The sequence below is a fragment of the Sphaerodactylus townsendi genome, linkage group LG04 (genome assembly GCF_021028975.2).
Source record: "Sphaerodactylus townsendi isolate TG3544 linkage group LG04, MPM_Stown_v2.3, whole genome shotgun sequence".
Lineage (NCBI taxonomy): Eukaryota > Metazoa > Chordata > Lepidosauria > Squamata > Sphaerodactylidae > Sphaerodactylus > Sphaerodactylus townsendi.
The window spans coordinates 138,468,787-138,495,326 of NC_059428.1; the positions used below are offsets into that span (position 1 = coordinate 138,468,787).

Here is a 26,540-nt window from a genome sequence, read left to right on the forward strand (position 1 = left end):
GGGTTCAATCTCAAGGCGTTCTCAAGAGTGCAGTCCGAGTGCTTGCCAGTGCGTGAGCCCAGACCCACAGAGAGTAGCACTTCGCCCTTTGCAGCCGGTGGAGGTGACGCTGGTGAGGTCATGGAATAGCAAGAGCACCTCTGAAGGGCATCCCTATCACAGAACGTCGCCTCCCTCCACGCTAAGAGCCAGTGTGGTATAGTGGTTAAGGGCAGGTGGATTCTAATCTGGGGAACTGGGTTTGATTCCTCGCTCTGCCCCTTGAGCTGTGGAGGCTTATCAGATTAGCTTGCAAACTCCAACATATGCCAGCTGGGTGACCTTGGGCTAGTTCAGTGGTGGCGAACCTTTGGCACTCCAGATGTTATGGGCTACAATTCTCATCAGCCCCTGCCAGCATGGCCATTTGGCCATGCTGGCAGGGGCTGATGGGAATTGTAGTCCACAACATCTGGAGTGCCAAAAGTTCGCCACCACGGGGTTAGTTGCAGATCTTTGGAACTCTCTCAGCCCCACCCACCTCACAGGATGTTTGTTGTGGTGGGGGGGGGGGAAGGGAAAGGAGTTTGTAAGCTGCTTTGAGTCTCCTTATAGGAGAGAAAGGGGGATATAAATCCAACTCTTCATCTCAGGGCCAGGCCAAAACATCTGGTTCTGAGGGGGTTCCTTCTTTTAAATGACTTAGCAATATGACCTGCCTTACAAAGATTGTATTGCAAGCTTCTGTACGCTGTGTTCTGAGTGTGGGATTCCACTTTGTGAGCTGCCTTGACTGAGAAAAACGCCAGGTACGTGTTTCCTCAACCACCAAATGCCCACAGGCGGCACACAGTCTGGTCCATCCTGCCCTCAGTCCAGCAGTTCTCTCCCCATGTCTGGTGGGGAGGGTGACCTGGGGGCTGATTCCAGGCTTGCTGAACACAGGCAAACATAGAAACACACATGTACACACACACAGCGGCCATTTGAACAGCAGGATTTATTCCATTATTGTCCAAGTACCTTTCAAAAGATAATTGTACAAGTCAGCTTGTGAAAAATGCTTGGGAGTCACCAGCCGTCAGCCCAACTGCTAGTCGCTGATAGTTTATTTAGAAAATGTACATATTTACAATTGAACCCTTCTTGCGGGGGGGGGGGGGTAAGGAGGGAAATGAAAAACCCGTCATTGCTGAGGATCACACATTAAAAATCCATATCCAATGTGGAGCACGAGGGGCAGATCCCCGGGGCAACCCAGCTGCGGGGCTCTTCCTGCCCTCGGAGAGGAGATCTGAGTTAAAGGCACTCGGTGACATCAGAAGAGGACGGGCATGGCCCTGAGCCCCGTGCGCAACAGGGGAGTGGCGGGCGGCACACAGGAGACAGGCAGCAGAGCTAGTGGGTGCCAGATAGACGGAGGGAGGCAGTCTGGATGAGGCAGGGGACGACTCCTCAGGAAAAGGCACACGGGTCCATGAGACTCAATGGGGGGAAATTGGCTGAAGCCCAAAGGAAGGGTCAGGGGGAAGCACATCCCGACCACGGCCTTCAGGCTGCAAGTACCAACAGCCCCCTTTCAGCCACGGGCAGGCGAAGCTGAGCACTTCCACGCACCCAGCATGGACAGCCCAATCTTAGGGTTGCTAGACTAGCCAACCAGCTCGCAAGCCCAGGACTGGGAGAGAAAGCTCCCAGGCCCTGGAAGTCCAAGGCCCTCCCTCTGAGCCCCAGGGAGGCAACTTCCTTTCACCGCCCATTGCCAGATGCCCGCCTGCCCTTGGCCGCCGCTCCAAGAAACTGGCCAGTTCCAAAGACCTCTTGGCACCTCACAAAGTGTCTTTTCTTATGGGCTAAACAGAAAGTCGCGGCTTGAGTAAAACAATGCTGTTCTGCTCCCTAATGCAATTGGATAAAGATGCTACACGGCACACAGCACACCCAAGACCTCCGCGGGCAGCCCAGGGCCCTTGCACTGGTAAGCAGCAGGTGCCACTCCCACCCGTCTCCAGCGGGGCTAGTCGATCTTCTCCACCTTCCCAATGATCTTCTCTTCGAAGATGGGCAAGACGGCCTCGTCCTCGCGCACTTCTTCAAACACCACGCCGCAGTCAAACTCGTCGCTTACTTTCTTAAAGTAATACCTGCAAGACAGGAGTGGAAAACCACTGGCAAGTCAGAAGTTAGGGAGGGGAGAAGGGCTCCCCAAGAGGCCATGTTGTGGTGTCCTTGGCAGGGTCCAAAATCGGGGTCTTCCAGCCCCAGCTTCTGAAAACCACAGGAGCTTGGATGGGTGGCGTGGCCGCACTCTGCACTGTCAGCTGCTGCCTTGGCTCTCCACATACCAAAGTCCTGGCAGAAGCATTCCCGCACGGCTCAGAAGCACAGCCGATGGCTGCTGGGTGTGTGGGGGGGGGAGGGGGGGCTCCTGCCTGTACTGAATTTGAAAACAAGCAAAGACCGCCAGCACTTCCATGCTAGCAACCAGTGGTGGCCAGAGGCGGGTCAGTTAAGGCCCCCTTAAAAAAGAGGTTGGACCTAAAACTCCCTCATTCCCTCTAAAAAAGTTTCCAAACGTATTCCCCTAAGCCTGCCTCCAGAGGAAAGGGGGGGGGGCTCTGGCCCGTGAACGGCAGAGCTCCATGGGGGGGGAGCGGGCGACCAGTGTCCATGGAGCGGGCGACCAGTGTCCAGAGCTGGAGGCAGCCCTGCCAAGCCCTGTCTCTGACTCCACCCGGACTGCGTATTGTTGAAGGCTTTCACGGCTGGAACCACTAGGGTGTTGTGGGCGAAACATCAGGAGAAAATGCTACTGGAACACGGCCATACAACCTGGAAAATTCACAACGCTCCACCCGGACTCCTTGCGCCCTGGAAGGTCAGCTTGGGAGACCAGTTGCGGGACAAAGATGATAAGTACCTCTGGCCGCTTCACTGACCTCCCAGCCTCAAGCCTCAAATGCTGGCTGACCGTACAGGACAAAGGACTCCTTTCAGTGCTGGCCGGTTTTGCAGCAAAGGCGAGAGAGGGGCCACCCCCAGCTCCTCTTACCCGTCCCCCCCAAATGCTGCCCTGCCCCTCCAGCTCCATCCAGCCACAGATCTTACCGGTAATTCCCTTTCTTGGTGAGCAGCTCCTTGAAGTGCCCCAGGCTCACCACCCTCCCCTTGACCAGGGTGCGGTAGGGGATGGGCTCCCCACAGAAGTAATAAGCCACCACAATGTTCTCCGAGGGTTGCAAAGAGCTGCCGCCGCTGCCGCCCAGCCTCTTCTGCGGCTTCAACCTAGGAGGCAAGAAACAGAACGGGACCCTCAGGTGGCAGAATGCCAGGCAAGGAAGGGGATCGGCCCCCTGGCAGACCGAGACAGACGCGCACGCACACGCACACACTCTGCAGCCTCAGCAAACACTCCTGGAGGGAGAAAAGGCTTCCAAAGCCAATGCCGGCAGCGACAATCCCAGGACCATGGAAGTGAGTCTGGGCCCTGCAAAGCCCTGAGAGGAGCAGAGGCTCTTGGGCTGGATGCACACGTTTCAGAGGGGGGCTCTTTTGGGCAAGAGAAGACACTCCAGCGGCTCCTCCTCTGCAGGGCCAAACAACTGAAGACTTTAAGGTGGAGGGGAGTGGTGCAGGAAGTGGGCGTGAGGGGGGGCACTCTTCAGTCCTTACAATGCAGCTCTCTTCTTTGAGGGCACTTCCATGGCAACCCTGAACCCCTGGCACTGGGGAAATGCCCACAGCGCGCAACCAAGCGGGGACCGCGGCAGTCCCATCTGCAGGCTGGGTGCACCCAGAGGGTGACTCCGAATGCAGTGCCAGATCCAGTCTTGGCACGCTACAGCTGGGGGCTTTTGTTTGGTCTTTCTGTCTGGGCCCACAAAGGAGGAGGAGGCTGCCCCATCTGTGCTCTGCAGACTCACCCCGCCCTGAGGGAGGAGGTTTATCAGGAGCGCTCGCCAGCCCCCAAGAAGAGGCATGAGGAGAACAGCAGAGAGCTCGCCTCAGGACCTGCTCAAGCCTTGTCCCTTCCAGGTAGGAGGCACTCTGGGAAGGACCTGACAAGCACAAGACCTCCCCAGCACACACCGGGAGCCACGCCACTCTGCCCCAGGTCGCACCCTCACACAGAGCTGAGCCGTGCATGGGACCACCAGCCCCACACCAGCCCCAGACAGGCTCCAGGCCGGCCAAACCTCTCCGCTAAAACCCATCACTCTGCACAGGCGACCAGCGGAGCTCCCCCCAAGCCCCTCCACACATCCCACTGCGCAGCCCGTCAACTCCCCTGTACAACGTGACAAGTCACCGGTCTCAGAGGAAGGACAGGAATGCTGGTGAACTTCCAGAACCAGAAATCAACAAGGTCTGGCTGGAGAGGGCACGGGGGGGCACCCCGAAGCTTTGCTGGCAGCCGCCAGACCTCCAAGTCACACCCCTCCAGTAGCCAGGCCAGACTCTGAACAGCACCAGAAGCCCGCGGAAAGGTCTCAGCAGTGGTCTGCTCCTGGGTCGACGGGTGGAGGGTGGTCGACGGGTGGAGGGTGGCTAGCCAGCCCCTTTTCCTGCCAAGCACACTGCCTGCTCTTACACTGATGCTCAAAGGTCAAACCAGACCCCAACAGACAAGAGAGGGGTGGGAGTCTACAGGCTACGTGGAGGAGAGAAGACACAAAGAGCAGCGGAACGTACTCGGACTCGGAGAGATCCAGGTCGGAGACGGCGGGTACCACATTCCGCACTGGCATACAAGCTGGCCTGACAGAGGAGCGCCCACGCTGGATAACCTCCTGCACATACCTGAAGAACAATCTCAGACATTAGATATGCCGGGCCCTTCTCACAAGTCCTCCTACTGTATGCTGGTGAGGCCCCCCCCCCCCCCCCGGCTGCGAAAGACTCCTCCCCCCCACACACACAGAGGCCTGGCTTCCAAGTATTCTTCTCTCCCCCAGAGAAGGAGCCGTGCTCGGAAAGAGATGAGAAGCCCCCAGTGCAACTTCTCCTTCGGCTGGGTCTGGCTGGTACCTCCAGCCGCTCTCCTCTGAGGCTATTCAGACAGTCCAAAAACAACCCTGCGCACACAGCAGATTCTGGCTGCCCGTCAGCCACGTGAGAAAGCCAAAGGGGGACCTCTGCTCACACGGAACATCTGAGGAAGAGGTCTGTCGCAGCACAAGATTAGGGGAAGCTGCAGTATAAGATGCGAGATGGTTGAGACAGTTGGCCAGCCCTGTTGGAGGGCAGCAAAGTCAGTCTCCTGAAGCCTGAAGCCTTCCAAGGGACAGGAGGAGAGGAGAATTTGAAGAAGAGGAGTTTGGACTGATATCCCCCCTTTCTCTCCTTTCCCTCCCCCCTCCCCCACAACAAACACCCTGTGAGGTGGGTGGGGCTGAGAGAGCTCCAAAGAACTGGCACTAGCCCAAGGTCACCCAGCTGGCACGATTTGGTGTACTCAAGCTAATCTGGTTCACTAGATAAGCCTCCACAGCCCAAGTAGCAGAGAGGACTCAAACCCGGTTCTCCGGATTAGAGTGCACCTGCTCTTAACCACTACACCACGCTGACCCTCCCTAGGAGCTCTCCTTGGCCCAGATGATTCGTCCAAAGGTAACCAGCAATACCCAGAACAGCAGGCTCCTCAGCAATTCCACGTGAGCCTGTGAAATATGCACCCACATACAAAGCTACCTTCTACGAGTCAGGCCATGGACCCCTTCATCCAGGGTCTGCGCTTGTCTCCTCTGCCAGGCATTGTGTCTCCAGAGTCTCTGGTAGCGCTCTGGCACGCCTTTCTACCAAAGATGCTGCCAGGAATTGAAATGGGGACCTTCTGCATGCCAAGCAGCTGCCTGACCCCTGAGCTCCACCCCCTGCCCTGAACAGGTGGGCGGTCTGTGAGCGCGGCGCTTCCTGAAGGGTCCAGATCTCTGGCCAGCTGCTCTGCTGCTCTTGGCCGACCTCAGCCTAAGCCCACCATGGGTCACGTGCCACTCCAAAACCAACCAAGCACCACGGAAGAGTGGACAGCAAGCAACAAGAAGAAGAAGAGTTTGGATTTATATCCTCCCTTTCTCTCCTGTAGGAGACTCAAAGGGGCTTACAATCTCCTTGCCCTTCCCCCCTCACAACAAACACCCTGTGAGGTAGGTGGGGCTGAGAGAGCTCCGAGAAGCTGTGACTAGCCCAAGGTCACCCAGCTGGCCTGTGTGGGAGTGTACAGGTTAATCTGAATTCCCCAGATAAGCCTTCACAGCTCAGGCGGCAGAGCGGGGAATCAAACCCGGTTCCTCCAGATTAGATACACGAGCTCTTAACCTCCTATGCCACTGCTGCTCCTTATCTATCGGCCTTATCTATTGGGTCCCAAAAGATTTTCCCTGGGAATGGGGAATCGATCTGCCAGGAGTCTCCCCCAGCAGCTGCCACACAAAACTCAGAGGGCCAGCTGACTGAGGCAGGGGATGCTCCGCCCCCACCAGCCCACCCCCAATTCCTCTTGTGGGACCCCAGGCTCTGCCTACGGGGCCCGGGTCCTCTCTTCCAGTGTGGCTCACAGAGCACAAGAGTCCGACTCTCTGTCACCCCGAGGCCTCTAAGAAACTCTCCACCGGAGACCTGTGGGAGCTCCAGAGCTTTAGGGGCTTCAGGGCTCTTGGCCCCATGGGCCCTGACCAACCACCATCTCCAGTCAAGAGCCTCTGCTCCAGTCACGGGCAACCCCAGCCCTCAGTGCAGAGACACACCCCACAACTGGTTCCCCCACCAGACTACTCCGGGCTCTGTCAAACCTGGCTTGGGAGAGAATGACCAGTGTTCTGTGGCTGGGCCAAAGACAGGCGTGGGGCGGGGCCCAGGCCAGTGCCTCAGCATCCTTGACCCACAGGGACATCCAGCAGTGTGTGCTCCTGCACCCCACCCCCACACTCCCAATCAGTTCAGCCCCACCCCCTTTACCGCTGCTTGGCGGCCGCCTTGCCAGCCCGCTTCTCCTCTTCCTCCAGCCGCCGGCGAGCTTCCTCCAGCTGAGTCAACGGGTTGGGGGCCGGGTTGGGGGGCATGGTCGGGTCCTGGATGAAGGGGTGCGACGGCTGCACGACGTTGCGAAGCTGGGTGCTGACCCACGGGTGCACGGCCATGGGGCGCTCGACGGAGATGGGGCGGGGCACCTCGTGCACCAGTGGCTTCTTGGCACCTGATGACCTGAAGGGGAACACATGAGCATGTCAAAAGCCAGGTGACAATAAAGCTCACTTCCTTCTGCACAGCCTAGGAGTGCAGTGCGAGGGCTGACGGGGAAGGCCAGCGCCCAGACAGACAGACAGGAAGCAACCTTCTGCTGAGGAGCTTCCTGTTCAGCTGTCCAGCCTGTCAGAAGATCTGCCTCACAAACCCACCTCTCGGGGGCCCCACCTGCTGCCTTCAAAGGTGGGACAGGGCTTTCTCGGCAGGAGCACCCCGTCTGTGGAATGCCTCTTTTCTTGAGGCTCGCCTGGCATCTATGCCTCTCTCTTTTAGGCACCAGACCAAAACTGTTCACCCAGGCTTTAAGTCAAGGGGCCTTTTAACCCCAATCGAGTGAACTTTCAATCGGAACAGTCACTAGAAACGGCACCCCACTCTTCCTCAAATCCAGTTTTACGCTGTGATTGGGTCTGTAACACTGGCTTTTATTGCTGGATTTTAATTAACAACTGTTAATGTTTTACTTTAATTTTGTAAGCTGTCTGAGCAGGTTTCTTGGAGAGATGGCATTAAAAAGTTGCTGAAGAAACACATTAAAAAGTAAGATTGCAGAAAAAGAGGAAGAAAAGAAACATGCTGAACTCGATGGGGTGGAGCTGAAAGGGGGGAGCGCCAAGAAGGCAGACTAAAGAACCAGCAGACCTCAGAGTCTACAGACCCTGGCACACGCTGCCGGAGGACAGCCTACTCCCTGGGAGAACACCCCCCCTCCCAAGGCCCGACTATTCCTTGCTTGCCCCTTCCCCACCCTTACCCGTGGCCTGTCTTCTTGTGTCTGCTAATCTCCTTCTCTCCTTCGATGATCCACTGCATGATCTTCTGGTTCTTCTCCACGTCCTCTGGAGACCCTGGCACATCATGGCTGGCACCTTCACTCTTCCCCGCATCCAGTTTCTTGGTGTTTCTTTTTGAGAGCAGGCTTGCTTTCCCACTGAAAGGAGGAAGCAGGAGCAGGCAAAGAAATCAGCCACTCCCAAGAGCCACCCCTGAGACTGCCGGGTGAAGACCACTCCATGTGGACTTACTAGGGCCGTGGTGGCGAACCTTTGGACTATATGGACTATAGTTATGGACTATAATTCCCATCAGCCCCTCAGCCAATTGGCACTCCAGATGTTATGGACTACAATTCCCATCAGACCATCAGCCAATTGGCCATGATGGGCTGATGGGAATTGTAGTCCATAACATCTGGAGTGCCAAAGGTTTGCCACCACTGTACAAGAGTTTCACTGGATGAGGAGTGCCCGGCTCTCTTCTCCTGGGCTGCCTGTGGTGGGGCAGCTGTGTGGCCCACCCACTCCTCATTTTGCTAAGACCCAAACAGTAGCCTGGCTGGACCACCACCCTGGTTCCCACCGCAGCCAACTGGACACTCTGAGAACTGTCGAAGGTTTTCACGGCCAGAATTACTGGGGCATTGTGGGGTTTCTGGGCTGTTTGGCTGTGTTCCAGTAGCATTTCCTCCTGATGTTTCGCCAGCCAGAGATGCAGGCGAAATGTCAGGAGAAAATGCTACTGGAACACGGCCATACAGCCCAGAAACCCCACAATGCCCCACTCTGAGAATTCCCCAAGCAGGCCATGAAGACAGCACTCAGTGGGTTGAACGCCTCTGAGCATGAAGGTCCTCTGTAGCCGGCAAGGTCCACGTGGATGCCGAGTTCTCTTAGAAAGCTACCAACACACTACAAAGCTACCCACTATGTAACTCCAGCCTCACTGTGAGAAAATGAACTCCCCCTTGTCTGCAATGCCTGCCCAAGGTAGCTTGATCTCATCAGATCTCAGAAGCTATGCAGGTTTGGCACGGGTTAGTACTTGGACGGAAGGCCTCCAAGGAAGCCCAAGGTCACTACTCGGAGGCCGGCAATGGCAAACCACATCTGTTTGTCTCCTGCCGTACACTGGCTGTAACTGGACGGAAATTTGCTCATACTAGCCCAGGGGTTGCAACAAAAAGACAAATGCGTCTCAGTTCACACCCACCCCGGTGGCCCCTCTGTCTGAAGCATGTTTCTCCGGTTGGCAGAAAGCACCTGGGCTTCCAAGCTAAGGGGCCCCTGCCCACCCCCACGTGCACAAGGACCAGCGCAGAGGGGCCACCCGGCAGCCCAACAAGCCTTCCCCAGCCCTCCTGGGTCGGCTTCGCAAGAGACCTGGCCTCGCACTCACCTGTGGCCCACGGGATCCGCGGGCGCAGGAGCCAGGCCGACGCCTTCCCCGTGGGCTCGCCCTTTCGTTGCATAGCTGTGAGCATCCGCATTCCAGGCAAAGCTGCCCTGCCCCCTGGGGGGGCCGGCTTCCGCCTCCAGCGGCTCTTTGGGCTTGAGGGCGCCGTGGTGATGGATGACGTGGTGGTACACGTGCTTGTGGTGGTGAAGGTTAGCAGCGTCCAGCTTCAGCCCGGCCTTGGCCGCGTGCTTGCTGTGCCCCAGCGGGATCGTCCCTGCCATGCTGTGCAGCAGCTTCCCGGCCAGCCCACCGTCGGGGGAGCGGGGCTTGGGCGAGTGCCGGCCGGGGCCCGGCGACTGGCAGCCGGGCGTTTTCATGACGCGCTGGACGTGTTCGTCAAGGATGCTCTCCGGGTTCTCCTCGTGAGCATCCCTCAGCGGCATCTCGGCGTAGCGGGGGGCAAAGTGAGGCAAGAGCTGTGCCGGGGGCAGCTTGTGGCTCAGCAGGGAAGGGCCTGAGGGGATGTTTGCATCATCGCCTTCTTCCTCCTGTCGGACAGCATGGCCGTATCAGGAATGCGGCCGACAACCCAGACAGGGTGGCTTGCCAGCTGGCGCTTTGATCCAAGCCAGTCTCCCGTCTTATCACCCTCTGTCCTCCCCAGAGCTAAGGGAGCATCTGCCATTTCACACACTCACACACAACCCCACCCTCCAAGTCCAGGGCTTCTGTGCTTCTGACAAAATGTTGACAGCTCTTCAGAGAAGCAGCTTGAAGGTAGCCAAGCTCCCAAGAAAGAGCAGCCCCTTCCTCTGCCTTCCCACCTTCCTGACAGGAAGCGGCTCAGTTGTTTCTGTGCCCCTCCGTTGGCCACAGCATTTTACAGAGCCAAAGCCAAATGGCTGCCAGCCCCCAGGCTCAAGGAGCCCAAAAGTTCCAGTGGGGCACAGGGAGGCAGGAGGTCAGCAGGGGACAAGGAGGAAGGGACAGGTTTGTGGGGGAATCTGCAAGAGGGCAGGGGGGTGACAGGAGGTCACCCTAGAAGGGGGGTCTAGGCAAAGGGGACGGAGTCACTGGAGGGAGCAGAGGGCTCTGGGGCAGGTCCAAGCTGCGCCTGGCCTCTCCCTCTCCAAGAAACCAGTTTGGCCCCATTTCAAGGCACGGTGAAAACAGGGCTATTGTGGGAAATGGACCCGTCCCAAGCAGACTCCTCAGTCCATGCTGAGATTGGATTTCCCTCCACTGCAGCTCCCTTCTGCCAGGCTGCCTGATTTCCTTCCGCCCAGTTCACTCCAAGTCCCCACCTGGTCCAGAGGAGCTCAGAGCTCAAAGGGACTGCCGCCTCCTTTCCCAGCCCACAGGCCCAGTGATTTCTGGCCACATGACAGAAGAAGAAGAAGAGTTGTTTTCTATACCCTGCTTTCCTCTGCCTTTAAAAAGGCTCAGCGATGCTTACGATGACCTGGCCTGGCCTTCCCCTCTCCACAACAGAGTCCTTGTGAGGTAGGTGGGACTGAGAGAGTTCAGAGAGAGAACACTGATTGGCCGAGGGCCACCCTGCAGGCTTCATGTGAAGGAGAGGGGAATCAAACCCAGTTCACCTGATCAGAGCCTGCCACTCTCCAGATTAGACTATGCTGCTCTTAACTACCAGCCACACTGGCTTGAAGAGTCCCTGAATGGGACCAAAAGCCCAGCGGGGCGGAGACCAGATGATGCTTTCTGTTATGTGAGTCCATCCCACAACTCAGCCTTCACACTCATCCGGAGCGACACACATGAGTGGCCAGGAAGTGAAACACTTTTGTTCCACAGAAGACACACCCTTTCTGGTGGCCCTGAGCCACGCCCCTTGCCTAAGGTGTCTCGCCAGGTCACCACGGGAGCTGCCACTTACCGCTCTGACACGCTTCAGGCGCTCCTCCAGTTTGGCCTCTGCTTCCCGGTCCCTCAGGACCTCCTCCAGCCGATTTATCAGTTCTGCAGCAAACTTCTGTGGTTCGACGTGGATATCCTTTGGCATTCGGTACGTACGCTGAGAGAACGAACACATACAGGTCAGCAAAGCCATTTTTTTTCTTTTTCCAGGTTTACAACATCAGTGGGTCTGGCAGATTCCAGATATAACATGCCTCTTCTTCATAGTACAAAGGTGATAAAATAAACATACAGAGTTGAGAAAAAGATTTTAATCCCATTGTTCCTTTGAAAATCTATGTACACAGAATCAACCCCTTGTTAGATGCTAAGTTTCAAGAAGTTGAATGAATAGAGGATTGATTGGAAAGGAATAGATCCGCACAAGAAGCTAAGTGGAAGGACGGAAGGGCGAGCAGTAAAAATTAAAGTGAAACCGGGGTGCTGTGTGGTTTCCGGGCTGTATGGCCGTGTTCTAGCAGCATTCTCTCCTGACGTTTCGCCTGCATCTGTGGCTGGCATCTTCAGAGGATCTCCTCTGAAGATGCCAGCCACAGATGCAGGCGAAACGTCAGGAGAGAATGCTGCTAGAACACGGCCGTACAGCCCGGAAACCACACAGCACCCCAGTGATTCCGGCCGTGAAAGCCTTCGACAATATATTAAAGTGAAACCTTTTGAGTAGAATACTCCACAAGCCTTGAGACCTTTATGCGTGTTGTTTGAGGCTTATCACATTATTCTCTCCCTGGAGGAGAACATCAATAACGGTAGAGGGCTGTAAAAAAGACCCAGTTTGGGAATGAAGTTCCTCCCCCTGTGGGTAAGGCATGCATGCACGGACAGATCTTGCTCAGCAGCCAAGCAACAGTCGCACCCTGCTGGCTACTTACAGGAATGTGAGGTAGTGGCACACGTCCATTTGCTTTGGCACTTTCCTGCATCTCTCTGCGATGCTGCTTTCGGAGTCGGTATGGCGGAATCCCGTCTCTGCCAAAATGAAGGAAGAGGGGCTCTGAGCGCGGCCTCCAGAAGGGATTGAACACAGAGCACCATGGTGGTGGGCTAGCCAAGTCTTCAAGAGGTGGCCCACACAGGCAAGTGGCAGCCACAGCACAAACACAGCCCACCTTTCCACACTTGGCTTCGTTCCTCCCTACCTTGGTTTGGCCCAAAGATTCAGACATCTTGGGAAAGGGACTCAGCCATCCCTTGCAGAGGGTGCACAGCAGAGGCCTCTCCTGCCTAGAAGCCCCAAGAAGCACCATCCAGCAGGGCTGGGGCAGTCAAGGGGAATGAACCTCTGGTGGATTCAGCCAGGAAATCCTCACTGTTCAGTTTGTACCCCGACAGCTTCCCATTCAGGCCAGCTCAAGAGGCAGGGAAGTGAGTGCTGAGCCCGATTCCCACCCCGATCACAGACTAATATGACATTGTAATATTCCGTCAAGTTCCTGCTTTCTCAGTTGTTTGCAGGTTTCACAAGGACTGCCCTGGAAATCCTGCCGTCTGAATAGAGTGTTCTAAGAGCCAAGGTCACATTCACACAACTTGGCTTCTAAATCAGGAAGTCAACTGAACCCCCAGTTCCCTCTCAGAGGAGTGCTGTCTGAAAGACTTGCTGCATGTCAACACCAGGGGCCAGGGACTCCTCAGCTTTCCCCAAAGAGCTCTGCCGGCTGGGCAAACTGAGCGATTCTTGGACCCTGGGCCAAGTCCAAGATCAGGTCCCAAAATGAGTACCCAGGGCCAAGCAAGAAGAAGAAGAAGAGTTTGGATTTATACCCCCCCCCTTCCTCTCCTGTAAGGAGAATCAAAGGGGCTTACCATCTCCTTTCCCTTCCCGCCTCACAACAAAAACCCTGTGCGGTGGGTGGGGCTGAGAGAGCTCTGAAGAACTGTGACTAGCCCAAGGTCATCCAGCTGGCATATGTTGGAGTGCACAAGCTAATCTGGCTCACCAGATAAGCCTCCACAGCTCAGGTGGCAGAGCGGAGAATCAAACCCGGTTCTCCAGATTAGAGCTCTTAACCACTATACCACACTAGAAGAGGCCCCTCTGCTGGCACAAGGCAAGTGGGAGCCGCCACGGCCACTGGAAATCCAGAAAAACACCCAGGACTCACACGCTGCTGTCTGTCAACGACATGGTGTCTGCATCACTGGACATGCTGTGCTGCTCACTGTCATTGGCGCTGGTGGCCGGGGCCATTGCATAGCCCGTGTTGACGTAGTAAGGATTCACTGGCTCTCTCCAAGGGCCGTGCCTGCAAAAAAAGAAAGCAGCCATTGCCACCAGACTGGCCTGGGAAGAAAGGGATGTGGGACCGCTGGTCCTTCTGGCCGGCACAGAAACTCTTCCCCAATCAAAGCCTCTTGCTTGAGATCTTTTTCCCCTGGTTGAACCAGGGGCCTTCGGCAAGCAAAGCTAGAACACACCTCCCACGAGCACTGAGAAACCGGAGCCACGCCAGAATGGGAGACCCTGTGGAAAACCATCCTAGTTATGAAGCTGCAACGATGGGGCCCAACAGTATTTTCTAGCTCAGGGGTAGGGAACCTGCGGCTCGAGAGCCTCATGCGGCTCTTCTGCCCTTGCACTGTGGCTCCACGAGCCGAGCCGCTGGCCCCATCCTTGCCCGCCCTGCAGGCAGAAGGGCGGGCGCACCAACTGCCCGCGGCTGGCTGGGCTGCGCAGCAGGCTTCCCCTCTCGCCTGCCCCATTGGAGCGGGGTGGACGCTTTCCCAGCGGCCGGCGAGGCTGAGCCGCTGGCCCCATCCTTGCCCACCCTGCAGGCAGCAGGGCGGACGCATCCATGCGCTTCTCAGAATGAGCGGAGTGCTATCTTTATTTTAAATGTCAAAAATTATTTGCGGCTCCAAGTGATTCCTTTTCCCATGGAAAACAGGTCCAAATGGCTCTTTGACTGTTAAAGGTTCCCTACCCCTGTTCTAGCTGAAGATCCCTGGTGTCGCAGGTACTGGATCCCTGGCACAAAGACCCCCCGCCCCCCTCCTCTTCCTCCCCGCAAGCACGGAGTCACTGGCAAACCAGAGCAGAGAGCGCCGCTTGCTGCCTAAAGAAATCCCAAGCTGCAGTGGGCCAAGGATGACATTTGTCCCGGCCACAGCAGGGGAAGCTCGGGCAGACCTCCAAGATGGGTCTTCACAGTGGCCCCAGGATCCTAGCTTTACTAGTGCAAAAGTTAGTTTGGTGCAGCACAGACAATTTTGGGCTTAGGGGAGGAAAACCCTGCCAGTCACCAGCTCTGACTAAACAGCCTCGCAGGACTGTTGTGAAGATAAAACGGAGGAGTTAACCGCATACACTGCCTCGATCTCCCTGGCTTAAAATGAGGCCAAAGCGGCAAGATTTGAATTCACTGGAGTCAGAGGCACAGTCCAGTCACACTAAAAACACGTATCTGAGACATGCAGAGAGAATATGAACCTCTACATTTAGGGAATGTGAACTTTGTCTGCAGACCACACAGCCGTGGGTTCCAGAACGGACCCAACCTCATGGCCTCCTCTGGTTTTCCCACTGGGCCCAGGAAAACTGCCGGGGCGGAGGGCAGGGCGGAAGAAAGCATTTAACTATTTGACAGTCCCAGGACTTCCTCAGCAGCCGCCCACAGTCTGTGCAGCTCACTAATTTCTTCAGGATATTTCTATGCTACCTCTTCAGTGAGTGTCCAGTCAACTGGTGTGGGGGGGGGGCTTCCAGCTTCCCCACCTCCCCTAGGACAGAAGAACAGGCAGCATCAAGAGGGGGCCAGGTCAGGAAAAAAAAGAACAGGTGACAGGGAGTGGCAGGCTCGGATAGTCACTCTTGCGGATAGGCTGTGGCTGGTAATAGAGCCGTGAATGAAGTTTGCTAAAAACACACTGTCAGCTTCTGACCACTACAAGTATAACTATGAAGAAAAGTCTGAGCTCCAGGCCAAACCTCCCAACTTGGCTGGTATTCCTAGCACTGTTTCTTCTCAGCAGCTTAATTATCTCCAGCTCACAAAACTGGACCCTCCTTCTTTTCCTTTTTTGGGGGATGGGGGGGATGGGGGTGGGGTGTTCATCAAATCTCTCTCTATAAAAATCTAATAGTGTGTTGGTCCCTGATGGTCTCCCTCAGAAGCTGCTGGATGGATCACCCCCAAATTTTCACATGACGTCCCTCCCTGTTGCAGGCAGGTAATCGGACCTTCAAATTGCCGAAAGTCCATACCTGAGCCAGGTAAACGTCTTTTTCCTGGTGCACCGGGCCATGAAGCTGACTGTGTTTAACTGTCACCCTTAGAATGTTCGTGCAGCCTGTCTGTGGCCTGAGGGCTTAGAATGTTCGTGCAGATGGGCAGAGATGAGCAGTAAAACAGTAAATAGGTAATACTGTTAGGTAATACGAGTGGAAGTGAAACACATACACACTTTGCTGTGTGAGACGTCAGGTGGGGTTCCCCCCCACACACAGGTAACTTTCACTCTCTGTGCCTCACCCACTGCTACCACACAATACGCATCCAGCTCATCCTCGCACACCTCACTCTGCCCTCCCTCACATCCAACCACCACTTACCCACTTCCTCACCCATATTCACCACAGCTCTCTTTTACTAAAAGCGAGCTGGAGTTTGCCTTTTTCTTCTAAGAAAATCTGTGGGGTAGGGGCGAACCAACACTACCAGCTCTGCTTCTTTTGCACGTGGCCCTTTAAGAACCCAGGGAGCTGGTCTCGATCTGAGCGCTTCAGCACCCTGCCTCTGCTGCCTGACTGGGATAGCCTGCTTGCCCCAGTTCTGCCTTACTGAAGCCAGGACTGTGCGTGTCAACCAGCCTCATGGACAGCGGGATTCACACTCTGGACAGTTCCATTGTGGAATGGAAAGGGTTACCTTATACTAAAAAAAAAGACAGCACCATATAACGGTGTGCATTGGAAAGGGAAAGAGGGATTCCATTTGACCACCCCAAAAGGCTATGCTGGGGATCATTGGACCTGCATGGACATCTGTGTGGGTTGCGGACTGTGATGAGGACAATTGCCACAGCAACATGTGGCCGGGCCCGCTAGTAATCTATAAGATTACAGAACCAGTTTCAACATACAAAACATATCTGTCTAGCTATTCTTTTTTGCTTCGCAAGGGCCATTATTTTCCGATATTTCACAGCTCAAAAGAGCTCCCACAACATATGCAAGCCCAAGTTTCCACCACGGCCACAAAACCATGACTTCCTACTGGTTGTAGTACTTTGAAAGGTGGTTTGGTGACAAATACCACTGGTTTGCCATTTTACTTTCTCTTTGACGAAGGTTCACTGAAAAGGCCAGTCTTCTTAAATGGAGAAGGGAGCTCGAATGTTGACACAGACTATTCTGCCAGTTTTCTGAAATCCCCCTTTTCCTCCATACATAATAAATGTAACAGGAAATAATATTCATTCGAGACAAGCTTTATGTTTTCTTACAAGGGTAGTTCTTCAAATTTTGTGAACAGTTCCCCTCCTTAGTTGTAACATGAAAAAACTCGTCTATGAATACTGAAACACAGAGATATTTCTACCTCTTTTTGCTAATCCATTCTCATAAGGGACCTTCAAATTGTTCACAACCAACTTGTGATCCAGAGCACATCTATACTCTATTTCACATAAAGATGATAATTCAGTCAATTGTATGCTTCTGCTCTAGAATACAGTCCCAAACAACATGCGAATTATGATTCATTTTTGCACACTACCTTCGTCAAAACTATTATTTTATGCATTATTGAACATGGTACTTTGATACAAGAGTATTTATGCCAAAATGCATTTTTACTTTCAAATAGATAGGGCGAGCAGGGCTAAGTAGGCACTAGAACAGTGGTGGCGAACCTTTGGCACTCCAGATGTTATGGACTACAATTCCCATCAGCCCCTGCCAGCATGGCCAATTGACCATGCTGGCAGGGGCTGATGGGAATTGTAGTCCATAACATCTGGAGTGCCAAAGGTTCGCCACCATGGCTCTAGGTTGTTGTCCATGAAATTCAGCAAAAGCCCTCCCCAGAACGGTCCAGCAGGACTCTGATGTTGTTCCACAAGGCTTTGGTCTGAGGATACTCAAACCAGGGAGGTGTCAGGATGCCTATGGGATGCTGGGGCCACTTGCAGCTTTGGGCTTGGGGGGATGGGCGTTTAGCTGAATATTATGTAGTGTTTTTCTGCTACTTTTCTCCAGCAAGTGTTGGCCAAGGCCGACTCTAACTGACTTGTGTTATTTATCTTACTGTCTGCATAGTTCTGCTTTTGGTTCACATGGGGGGGGGGTGCACCCTCACTGATATTACTGACAGTTTGCGCGGGGAAAATTCAGTTCTGGCTTTTCCACGCTGTTCTCAAGATGCTGAATAAAGGACTGTTTTACCAAGACTTTGTTTCCATCATTGGGGATCTCACAGGAGATCAGCATGGACTGAAGTCTAAGGAACAACATGATTAAAAGCACACAGCAGCCAGGCAAAGACACAGGGCATTCCAAAGGACACATCCTTTCTGATCTTAAGGACTAATGATGACGTAAGGCCATCTTGTATGAATCTTGGGGTTCCCAGACAATCGCGTCACAAGCAGTCAAACTGCTCAGCTCTTACGGACACATTCAACAGTTTTTTTTTAAACCTATTTATTTTATTAAGTGAGTTGGCTCAAGGTAGCTTTGTTAACTCTGCAACAAAGCCCTGAGACCTGAGACTGTGCTTGCCAGCCTTCAATTAAACCAAGAAGATGTGGTGGCCAAGAAAGCCAATGCAATTCTGGGCTGCATCAGTAGTAGGGTCTACATCGAGGGAAGTAATTGTACCTCTCTACCCTGCACTGGTCAGACCTCACTTAGAGTGCTGTGTTCAGTTTTGGGCACTGCAATTCAAGAAGGATTCTGACAACCTGGAACATGTCCAGAGGAGGGTAGCCAAAATGGTAAAAGGTCTGGGATGGAGTCCATGCCCTACGAGGAGAGGCTTAAGGAGCTGAGGATGTTTAGTCTGGAGAAGTGAAGATTAAGCGGGGACATGATGGCTATGTTGAAATATTTGAAGGGATGTCTTGTCAAAGAGGGAGCAAGTTTGTTTTCTGCTGCCTCAGAGACTAGGACACGGAGAAATGGATTCCACCTAAACATTAGGAAGAACTTTCTGACTGTCAGGACTGTTTGACAGTGGAATTCACTGCCTCAGAGAGTGGTGGAATCTCTTTCTTTGGAGGTTTTTAAACAAAGACTGGATGAACATATGTTGGGAGTCCTTTGATTGTGTGTTCCTGCATGGCGAGGGTTGGACTTGATGGCTCTTCTAAGAAATCAAAGGACTCTGTTCTGGAGGTTTCCTGCCTCAAAATCCAGAGGAAAACAGTACTCATAACATAAATCTTCAGCAAGCTGTGAAAAGTGACTAGGACAGGAGGACTCCCACCTGCCTGCCTCAACAGACTGGGGGATACACTTCTACATAGCAGTGTATGTGAACAAGATCTAGGGCAGTGGTAGCGAACCTATGGCACACGTGCCAAGAGGTGGCACTCAGAGCCCTCTCTGTGGGCACGAGGGCACACAGCGGGTGCATGCAGGACCTGTGGAGCCTGGAGTAGGCTGACTGCTGCTGCTCAACGGGTTGAACAAACAAAATGTGTTCCTTTCCAAACACCGGGGGAAACGCTCAGACCCAAGTTTTTTGCCGATCGCCTGGGCAACTCAAGCCTATGGTGGAGGAACCGAGATGCATTTAGGATTTTTTTTAAAGCACACCAAGGTCTTTGATAGAACTGCTTTTATTTTTCTGTTCCTGTTGCATTTTTGTGGGAAGTCCTTTACCTGGGAGTAAGCCCGATTGCTTCACCAAGCTTACTCCCAAGTAACACGTGCCTTGGAACCAACAGTTTTTTCTAAACTAAACCCTCAGTATTCAGATTACATTGCTATATTGGCACTTTGCGATCAATGAGTGGGTTTTGGGTTGCAATTTGGGCACTCAAAAAGGTTCGCTAACACTGATCTAGGGGTATGGGTGGACTGTAAGCTGAGAATGTAAGCCAGTGTGTTTTATAATTTTGAAACTAATAAAGATTTAAATTTTTAAGAGAATGTAAGCCAGTGTGATGCAGCAGGAAAAAAGGCTAATGCAGTCTTGGGATGTACCAGCAATAGAATAACATCAAGATTACAAGATGTAATAGCTTATGCTGCACTGGAGTACTGCAGGCCTCACTTCAAATAGGATGTAAACAGAATGGATCAGGTGCAGAGGAGAGAAAGGACAATCATCAGGGGCCTGGAGACCTCAGGCCCTTTGAGGAAAGACTGAGGGATGTGGGAATATTCAGTCCAGAAAAGAGGAGGTGGGCAGGGGGGCATGATCGCTCTCTTTCAGTATTTGAGAGGCAGTCACTTAGAGGGCAGAGAGCCATTCCTGTTGGCAGTGGAGGATAGGACTTGCAATAATGGGTTTAAATTATGGGCGGAAAAGGACCGGCTGGACATTAAGAAACATTTTTTTTGCAGTGAGACTAGTTCACCAGTGGGATCGGCTGCCTAGGCTGTCGTCAAGCAGCAGCTGGAGGGACACAGGTCAGGAATGCTCTAGGATGATCCTACATTGAGCAAGGGGTTGGACTAGATGGCAGAAGGTCTGAAGTGCCACTAAGATTGGGCGGCCACTTCCTTCAGGGTCTTCAGGGGCTGTCAACTTTCAGGGAAATGAAAATAATACAATATTTAAAGAGCTTGAGGAGGGGGGCCAGAGGATGGGGATTCCAATCATATTTGGATTGAGCGTGTGTGCGGGGTTATTTTAAGAGTATGGTATGATATTATGTTCTTGTATTGTGCAGTACAGGTAGTGACTAACTGTGGAGAATTCCCCACCAAGGAATCCACCTGGTACTGTTGGGAGCATAGTTAGACCAGGGTGCGCATTTTAAAAATTTATTCATTTACAATTTGATTTATAGGCCTTCCTTATACAGGCTTGGGGTGGCTTACAGCATATTCAAATACCATTCAAAGTCACTTCAAAATTTCCAACCCCATCACGGCACCATAATTAATCCTAAATAAGGGGGGGGGGGAGAGAGAGAACAGAAGAAAGCAGAGGGAAAGCAGCTTGGATGGAATGTCATTGTCATCCCTGCCCTCAACTGTAGGCCTGGCAGAATTGCTCCGTCTTTCAGGCCCTGCCAAACTGTGGCTTGGGTCTCACTGGACAGAGCCACAGCCTGTAGCCCTGGCCGAGGGCCAGCCAGATCTCTTTTGGGACAGGGATCACCAGCAGGTTGTTCTCCACAGAGCAGAGTGCTCTCTTGGGGGTGTACTTGGAGAGGTGGTCCCACAGATTCTGGGGTCCCAGACCACCCAGGGCTGTAAAGATCAGCACCAAAACCTGATTCAGTAGTCCATCAGAAGTCAGTGAAGTTGGCAGAGCACCTGGACAAATGTGCTCCTGCCACAAGACCCCCTTAAAGACCCGTACAGCCACATTTTGGACCAGTTGGAGTTTCTGGGTCAATCTCAAGGGTAGCCCAGCATAGAGCAAGTTGCAATAGTCTGGAGACAATTGTGGCATGGATCACTGTAGCTAGCTCAGGGCATGACAGGTGGGGTGCCAGTAATCTGGCCTGGTGAAGATGTTCAGGGGGGAACCACAGCTTTTGTCCCTGGCATCTCAAAGCGTGACCCCTGCCTGAGGCTTGGTGGTCCCTGTCAATCAGAATAGACAGGCAGTGTTGGATGGCCCAGGGTGATGGGACCCTTCCTCTGTCTCTTTATACAGCCACAAAGTGCCACCACCATCTCCTGCCTCACTCTGCCACCACAGACAAAAACAACAACCAGAAAGCAACGTGGGCTCCTGCCCCTCGCCCGTTTGTCACTTCTGATAGACCAGCAGTTCTCTACCTGTGGGTCGTGACCCCTTTGGGGGTCGAACGACCTTTTCACAGGGGTCGCCTAACACCATCGGAAAACACATATTTCCGATGGTCTCAGGAACCGAGACACAAATCATTTTATGGTTGGAGGTCACCACAATGTGAGGAACTGTATTAAAGGGTCGCGGCATTAGGAAGGTTGAGAACCACTGTGCTAGACAAAAAAAAAGGACCTACCACATGTCAGGATGACCTGTTTCTGCCCCTGCCCCCCGCCGCCATTTGGCGCTCACCTGAACTCTCTCCCCTCGCTGTATCGTCTGGAGGACGTTGCACGCTGAGGAGCTGTCTCCATCAACAGCTTTTCGGTGAGCCTGCTGGAAGGGACAGTGTCACGACTGGCATCCTCCTCAGCCTCTTGGTCACATTTCCACTCCTCGTCTTCATTGAGGGTAGGCAAGTAGCCCGAAAGGCATTTCCCTGTCCCAGACCCTGAGCTCTGATCACTGTACACTTTGGGACTCTCCCCCCCGGTCCTTGTATATTCCAAATAAATATCCGACTTAAGGAACAGCGGATACGTGTTCTCCTCGATCATGGCCTGGATGTCCGTCTGGGCCTGGTCAAACATGGCCGAGTCGATGAACTGCTTCATGACACAGTCTTTGATGAAGCTTTTGGTGGCCGGTTTGATCTGCCGCGACACAATCCCATTATTGTCCAGGATATACTTTTTGTAAATGGCTTTGGCCAGTTTCAGCCTCTTCTCCTCGTTGGAGTCCAAAGGCTCCAGTTTCCGGAAGCCGCTGCAGGCGAACCAGAAGTCCAGCAGATCTGCGCAGCCCTCCTGCTTCAGAAAGGTCCTGAACAGATTGATCCCATCCTGGTCGTCCAACAGGGAGTGCAGCGACTCTGCCCATCTCAGGTAGGGGGGCGTGGGAGAAGCGCTGCCCTCCGGCTCATAGCCCAGGTCCAGGTCCGGGCGCCTCGGAGTAGCCGTGGAGGTCTCCACTTTGAGAATCTCACATTTCCCAGAGTAGAGGCCGTGGCTAACAGAGGAGCCGCGCAGGAGGTCCGTGGAGATGAGCTCCCCTTCCTCACCGGGGACTGGGGGCCTCGGAGCATCCTCCGTGAAGCTTCCCCCCAGATCCAGGGGGAAGCCCTGGCCGGGAGCACTCATCTTGACGGCGGCAGCGGTGGCAGCAGTGGCTGGGACCGGTGCAGCACCACGGCCCCGGTCTCAGTGTCCCCACTGGAAGACGCGGGCCCAGCTGCAACAGCGGGGAAAGGGCAGTTAGACACACCACGACAAGCAGTCTGAGCGGGGGCACAAAACTCTGACCAGTCTGCTAAGGACTGAGGAAGGGGGAGCACCCAAAAGAGGCCCCCCTTCCCGTGGAAGCAGCAAGGAAGGAGGCCCCAGGTTGGCACCTGCCCATGAGCGCGCTTTGGGGAGAGACACGGCGTCCCTCTGGCACACCTCTGCATCCCCAAATGGCTGCTCCCAAAGTTTCTGACACTTTTAGCAGCTGACCTGCCCCCACCTCACCTCACCTCACCCCACCCCCACCCCCCCTTCCCAGGTTCCCGGGGCAGGCTAAAGGATTCTTGATCTGCCCATCTCACAACCCCCCAGAGAGGTGGACTGGTCTCCTCGAGAAGGCGAATGCATCCCTTTGGGGGAAGGGAAGAGGGGGCTGGCTGCCCAGTCCTGCGGGGAGCCTTCCCGGAAGCCCCCCCCCCAATTCCCCCTCCCAAGCCGGCCAAATGCTAAGCAGTACTTGAGCCAAGGAGCGCCCCCCCCCCGGTGCCCCCAGGCTGGTGGGGGTCTGGCTTGCCCGGAGCCAGCCCCAAACGTTCCCCGGCCGCGGATCCCCCTCCCAGGGGCCAGAGGGCGGGCGGTGCTCAGCGGCCACGGGCGACGGGGAGTCTGTGGGGGCCGCGCCGCCGGCAGCAGCTCTGGAAGGGACGCCACCCCGCCTGACATGCGGCCCGCTGACACGTGAACCCTCCCTCCGCGCGTCCGCACGTTCCCTCCACGCCAAGGTCCAGATTCCCCGCCGTGACCCACCGATGGAGGCCCGCCCGGCGCCCCGGCCTGTGCTGCGCTCCCGGGGCCTTTCCAACCCGCCCTCTCCTCTGCACTCACCGGCCGGTGGCCAGCAGCGGGGCCGGCAAGGAGGCCGCGCGCGACCGGGTCGAGCGGCGCCGCCGGACCCCCATAGCCGGAGCGGGAACGGCTCGGCCTGCTGCCTGCCTTCCGCCCGGCCTGCCCTTCCGCCGCCGCCGCCGCCAAGAGTGACGGTCGGTCGGTCGCAGGCGGCTCGGCAGCGCCCCCGCAGGAGCGGAAGGCCGGCCCGGGAAGCGCACTCCCCCCCCGCCGCCCCCCCCCTCCTTCTCCCTCCGGAGGACCCCTCTCTCTGCGCAGGCCCCGGAGCCTCCCCCCACGCCAGGCCCTCCGCTCTTCCTCCGTCAACCGCGGCCTGCGCGGGCCGACTCCCTTCGGGCGGGCCGGGGACGGAGGGTCCGAAAGGGGCGGTCGCCGAGATCCGGCGAGAGGAGGCTACAGGCCCGATCCCGGCTCTTCCATGATGTCCCCCCCACCCCACCCCAGCTCGGGCCACTACTGGAGGGAGGAGGTTAAACCCCTCTCCCGCCCCCTCCCATTCACCAGAGCGGGGGGGGGGGCACAATTCCCTGATCTGGAGCTCCGAGAGAGAGCCCTTGCCTTACCCCCCCCCCATTTCTGACTCCTAAGGGGCAACCCTCCCCACTGAAAAGTAAGTGACGGGAGGGGGCGCCTGTGACTTTCAGCTGCGAACCCTGAAGCTGCCCCCACCCCCCCCACCCCCAGCACCAGCCGGCGGGGGAGGGCAGCGGCAGTCCCGTGCAGCCAGCAGAGGAGGGCAGCGGTGTCCCGGCTGGCAGAGGGGGGAACGCTGAGGCGGGGGCGCCTCTCCATGGGAGGGGCGAGGGAGGCAATTTTGCGCCCCCCACATGATCTAATGAGTGGCATCCAGGGTCAGTTGCCCCCCTCCATGGCCCTCTGGCAGATAGCCACAGGCACTCTTTGGCCACTAGACATCTGAATGGCCAGGAGCACCCTGACGCTGCCAGCTTGCTCCTGGCAAAGGGCCTTTATTTCGGTAGCTGATGAATAGAGGTGTTAGCCAAACTGGGGCAGGGCGGAATTAGCATGTTATGGGCCTTACGACAGGGTGTTGATCATCTGCAGCCTTGCTCGTAGAAAGCCATGCAAAGTCAAAAGCATGTGGAGGAAAGGGCAATCAAACCACATCATTCCCCGAGCGTGAATGTGCACGGCCACAGTGCCGTACCCAGGGAAATGTGAATGAGAAGCAAACACCTGAGCAAACTGAGGGGGTTCCAAACTCTTTGGCCGTGGTGCTGGTGGCTCATGGGTTTAAGTTGACTTGGTATGCTGACCTGCGTGAAAAAAACCCAAAACAGCATGCACAGAGCCTTCAAACCGCAAAAGCGCAGGCCCAACTTTCAGAGGCCTGCCAACCCACCTAGAGAACAACCGGCCTATGCCGCAGTGGCTGAATTGCCTGCCTGATGAATAAACAGACCCTGGTCCAACCCAGCAGACAGCCACTACATGCGTCCCTAAGGAGCCCTTCAGATATGAATTAAGGCATAGGCCCCACACACAACCCCTTACTTTGTCACTTGAAAATAATACTGATAAATCCCACAAAGAAGGAGACCATCCCTTATAGGTGTCAAACTCACGGCCCTCCAGATGTTATGGACTACAGTTCCCATCCCCTGCCAGCATGATGCTGGCAGGGGATGGGAACTGTAGTCCATAACATCTGGAGGGCCGTGAGTTTGACACCTGTGCCTTATAGAAATGAGCTCGCCAATGCCGCAGGACACAGTGACTAGCTTGAGTGACCACAACACAGTATGCATGAACTCAAGAAGGGTACAACAAGAGATCACAACTGCACAAGCTCACACCTGCCAAGGGATCCAGTCCCACAATATTCATAGCCGCACCGTTTGCCAGCTGCCTATCAAAACGAAGACCAACATCGATCATCGTATACCCAAAAGCCACTGCAGGGGCAACAGGGCAAAGCACAGGTCAACTAAGGCGGGGCATCAATCAACTGTCAGGAAGGGCAGCCCAGTTGAATGAGGTTCCTCAACCGCCTCTTCATCCCCCCAAGCAAAACAGGGGCAACTCATTGCCAATAACCACAAATACACACTCTGAAGTCTACCCAGCATGCCATCTTTAGTTGGGTTTGGAGCTGTGAAGAAGGAAGAGACCACACCAATTAGGAGCGGGATCTGAATGCTGCATCTCTCGACACACTTCAAATGCAGCGTCCTTCTTGACTCCAGGCCTTCTGACCAGTGACTTACGACTTCTGTTTTAATTTACTGTATTTCTGTACATTTTTCCTGGCTGCTCAAAGTGGCTTACAACAAAGCAAGTCAGTTAAGCCTGATCAGAGTCCTGGCATATGAAACAACAGGAACACCACTAAGCACTACTAGCACCAGCTTGCGAGAGACCTGCAAAGCACCCTTTCCTTCAACTGGGCCCTCCTTGCGTGAGGATGGGGCCACCACAGGAAACAACACCCCAGTCCCGGAAGTCAAGAGATTTCACCTCCTTTAAGGAGAAACAGCTGGCTGTCGTGGGGGTGGGGATGCATTCACATGTGTGGGACACCTTGAATTGAATCCAGACGCAAGCATGCAGACAATAAAACGGTGGTAATATCACCATCATATGGGCAGCCAACACTCACACATGGACACAGGCACCTGCGTTTTGGGCCAGCTGCAGCCTCCTGGTCCTCTTTAGGGCAGCCCCACATAGAGCATGGCACAACAATAGCCAGTTTCTGAAGCAGCGCAGATCACTGCATTCAGATTGGCTGCGTCCAAAAATGGGTAATTTTTCCTGGCCTGATGTAGGTGCAAAAAACCATCTGACCAACACCTCCTCTGTCTTACCTGGATTGAATTTCTGCTACTTCACCTTTAGCACAAGCCATGCTGTTTCACCACTCCAGCCGCTCCGCCCTTGACAGGTAGATGTTTGAAAAGTGGAGAAGCCGCCTCCCAGAGGACCTGGAGAGACGTATCTGTCTTGTCATCCAAGAGCTTGAAGGGCAGGGCAGAGCCTTCCGTCACGCTGCCTGTCTTTTTTACCTGTAGGGTCAGATGGACCCTCCTGGACAGAACCCAGTGAGACTTCTACAGTGATAGAATTTGAAGGCAGGTGAGCACAGAGAATTGTGCGCATGCGGACATAGCAGCATGGAGGTCAGTTTTGGCTCGGT

The 26,540-nt window shown here is 54.7% G+C and overlaps 1 protein-coding gene across 2 annotated transcripts; it reads right to left on the bottom strand.

The window, feature by feature from the left end:
- Window positions 1-960: 960 nt before the first annotated feature.
- On the bottom strand, window positions 961-23,526 carry AXIN1 (axin 1). Of its 2 annotated transcripts, XM_048494552.1 has the most exons (11): window positions 23,363-23,526; window positions 21,507-22,484; window positions 13,443-13,583; window positions 12,210-12,306; window positions 11,297-11,434; window positions 9,400-9,947; window positions 7,979-8,155; window positions 6,937-7,182; window positions 4,672-4,779; window positions 3,088-3,264; window positions 961-2,123 (listed from the first exon to the last, which is right to left on the bottom strand). In XM_048494552.1, exons 2-11 carry the CDS (start codon window positions 22,391-22,393, stop codon window positions 1,997-1,999), a joined length of 2,646 nt encoding a protein of 881 aa, XP_048350509.1. In that variant the 5' UTR covers window positions 22,394-22,484; window positions 23,363-23,526; the 3' UTR covers window positions 961-1,996. The 2 variants fall into 2 exon arrangements, with proteins under 2 accessions (XP_048350509.1, XP_048350510.1); XM_048494553.1 differs by lacking the exon at window positions 4,672-4,779.
- Window positions 23,527-26,540: the final 3,014 nt, after the last annotated feature.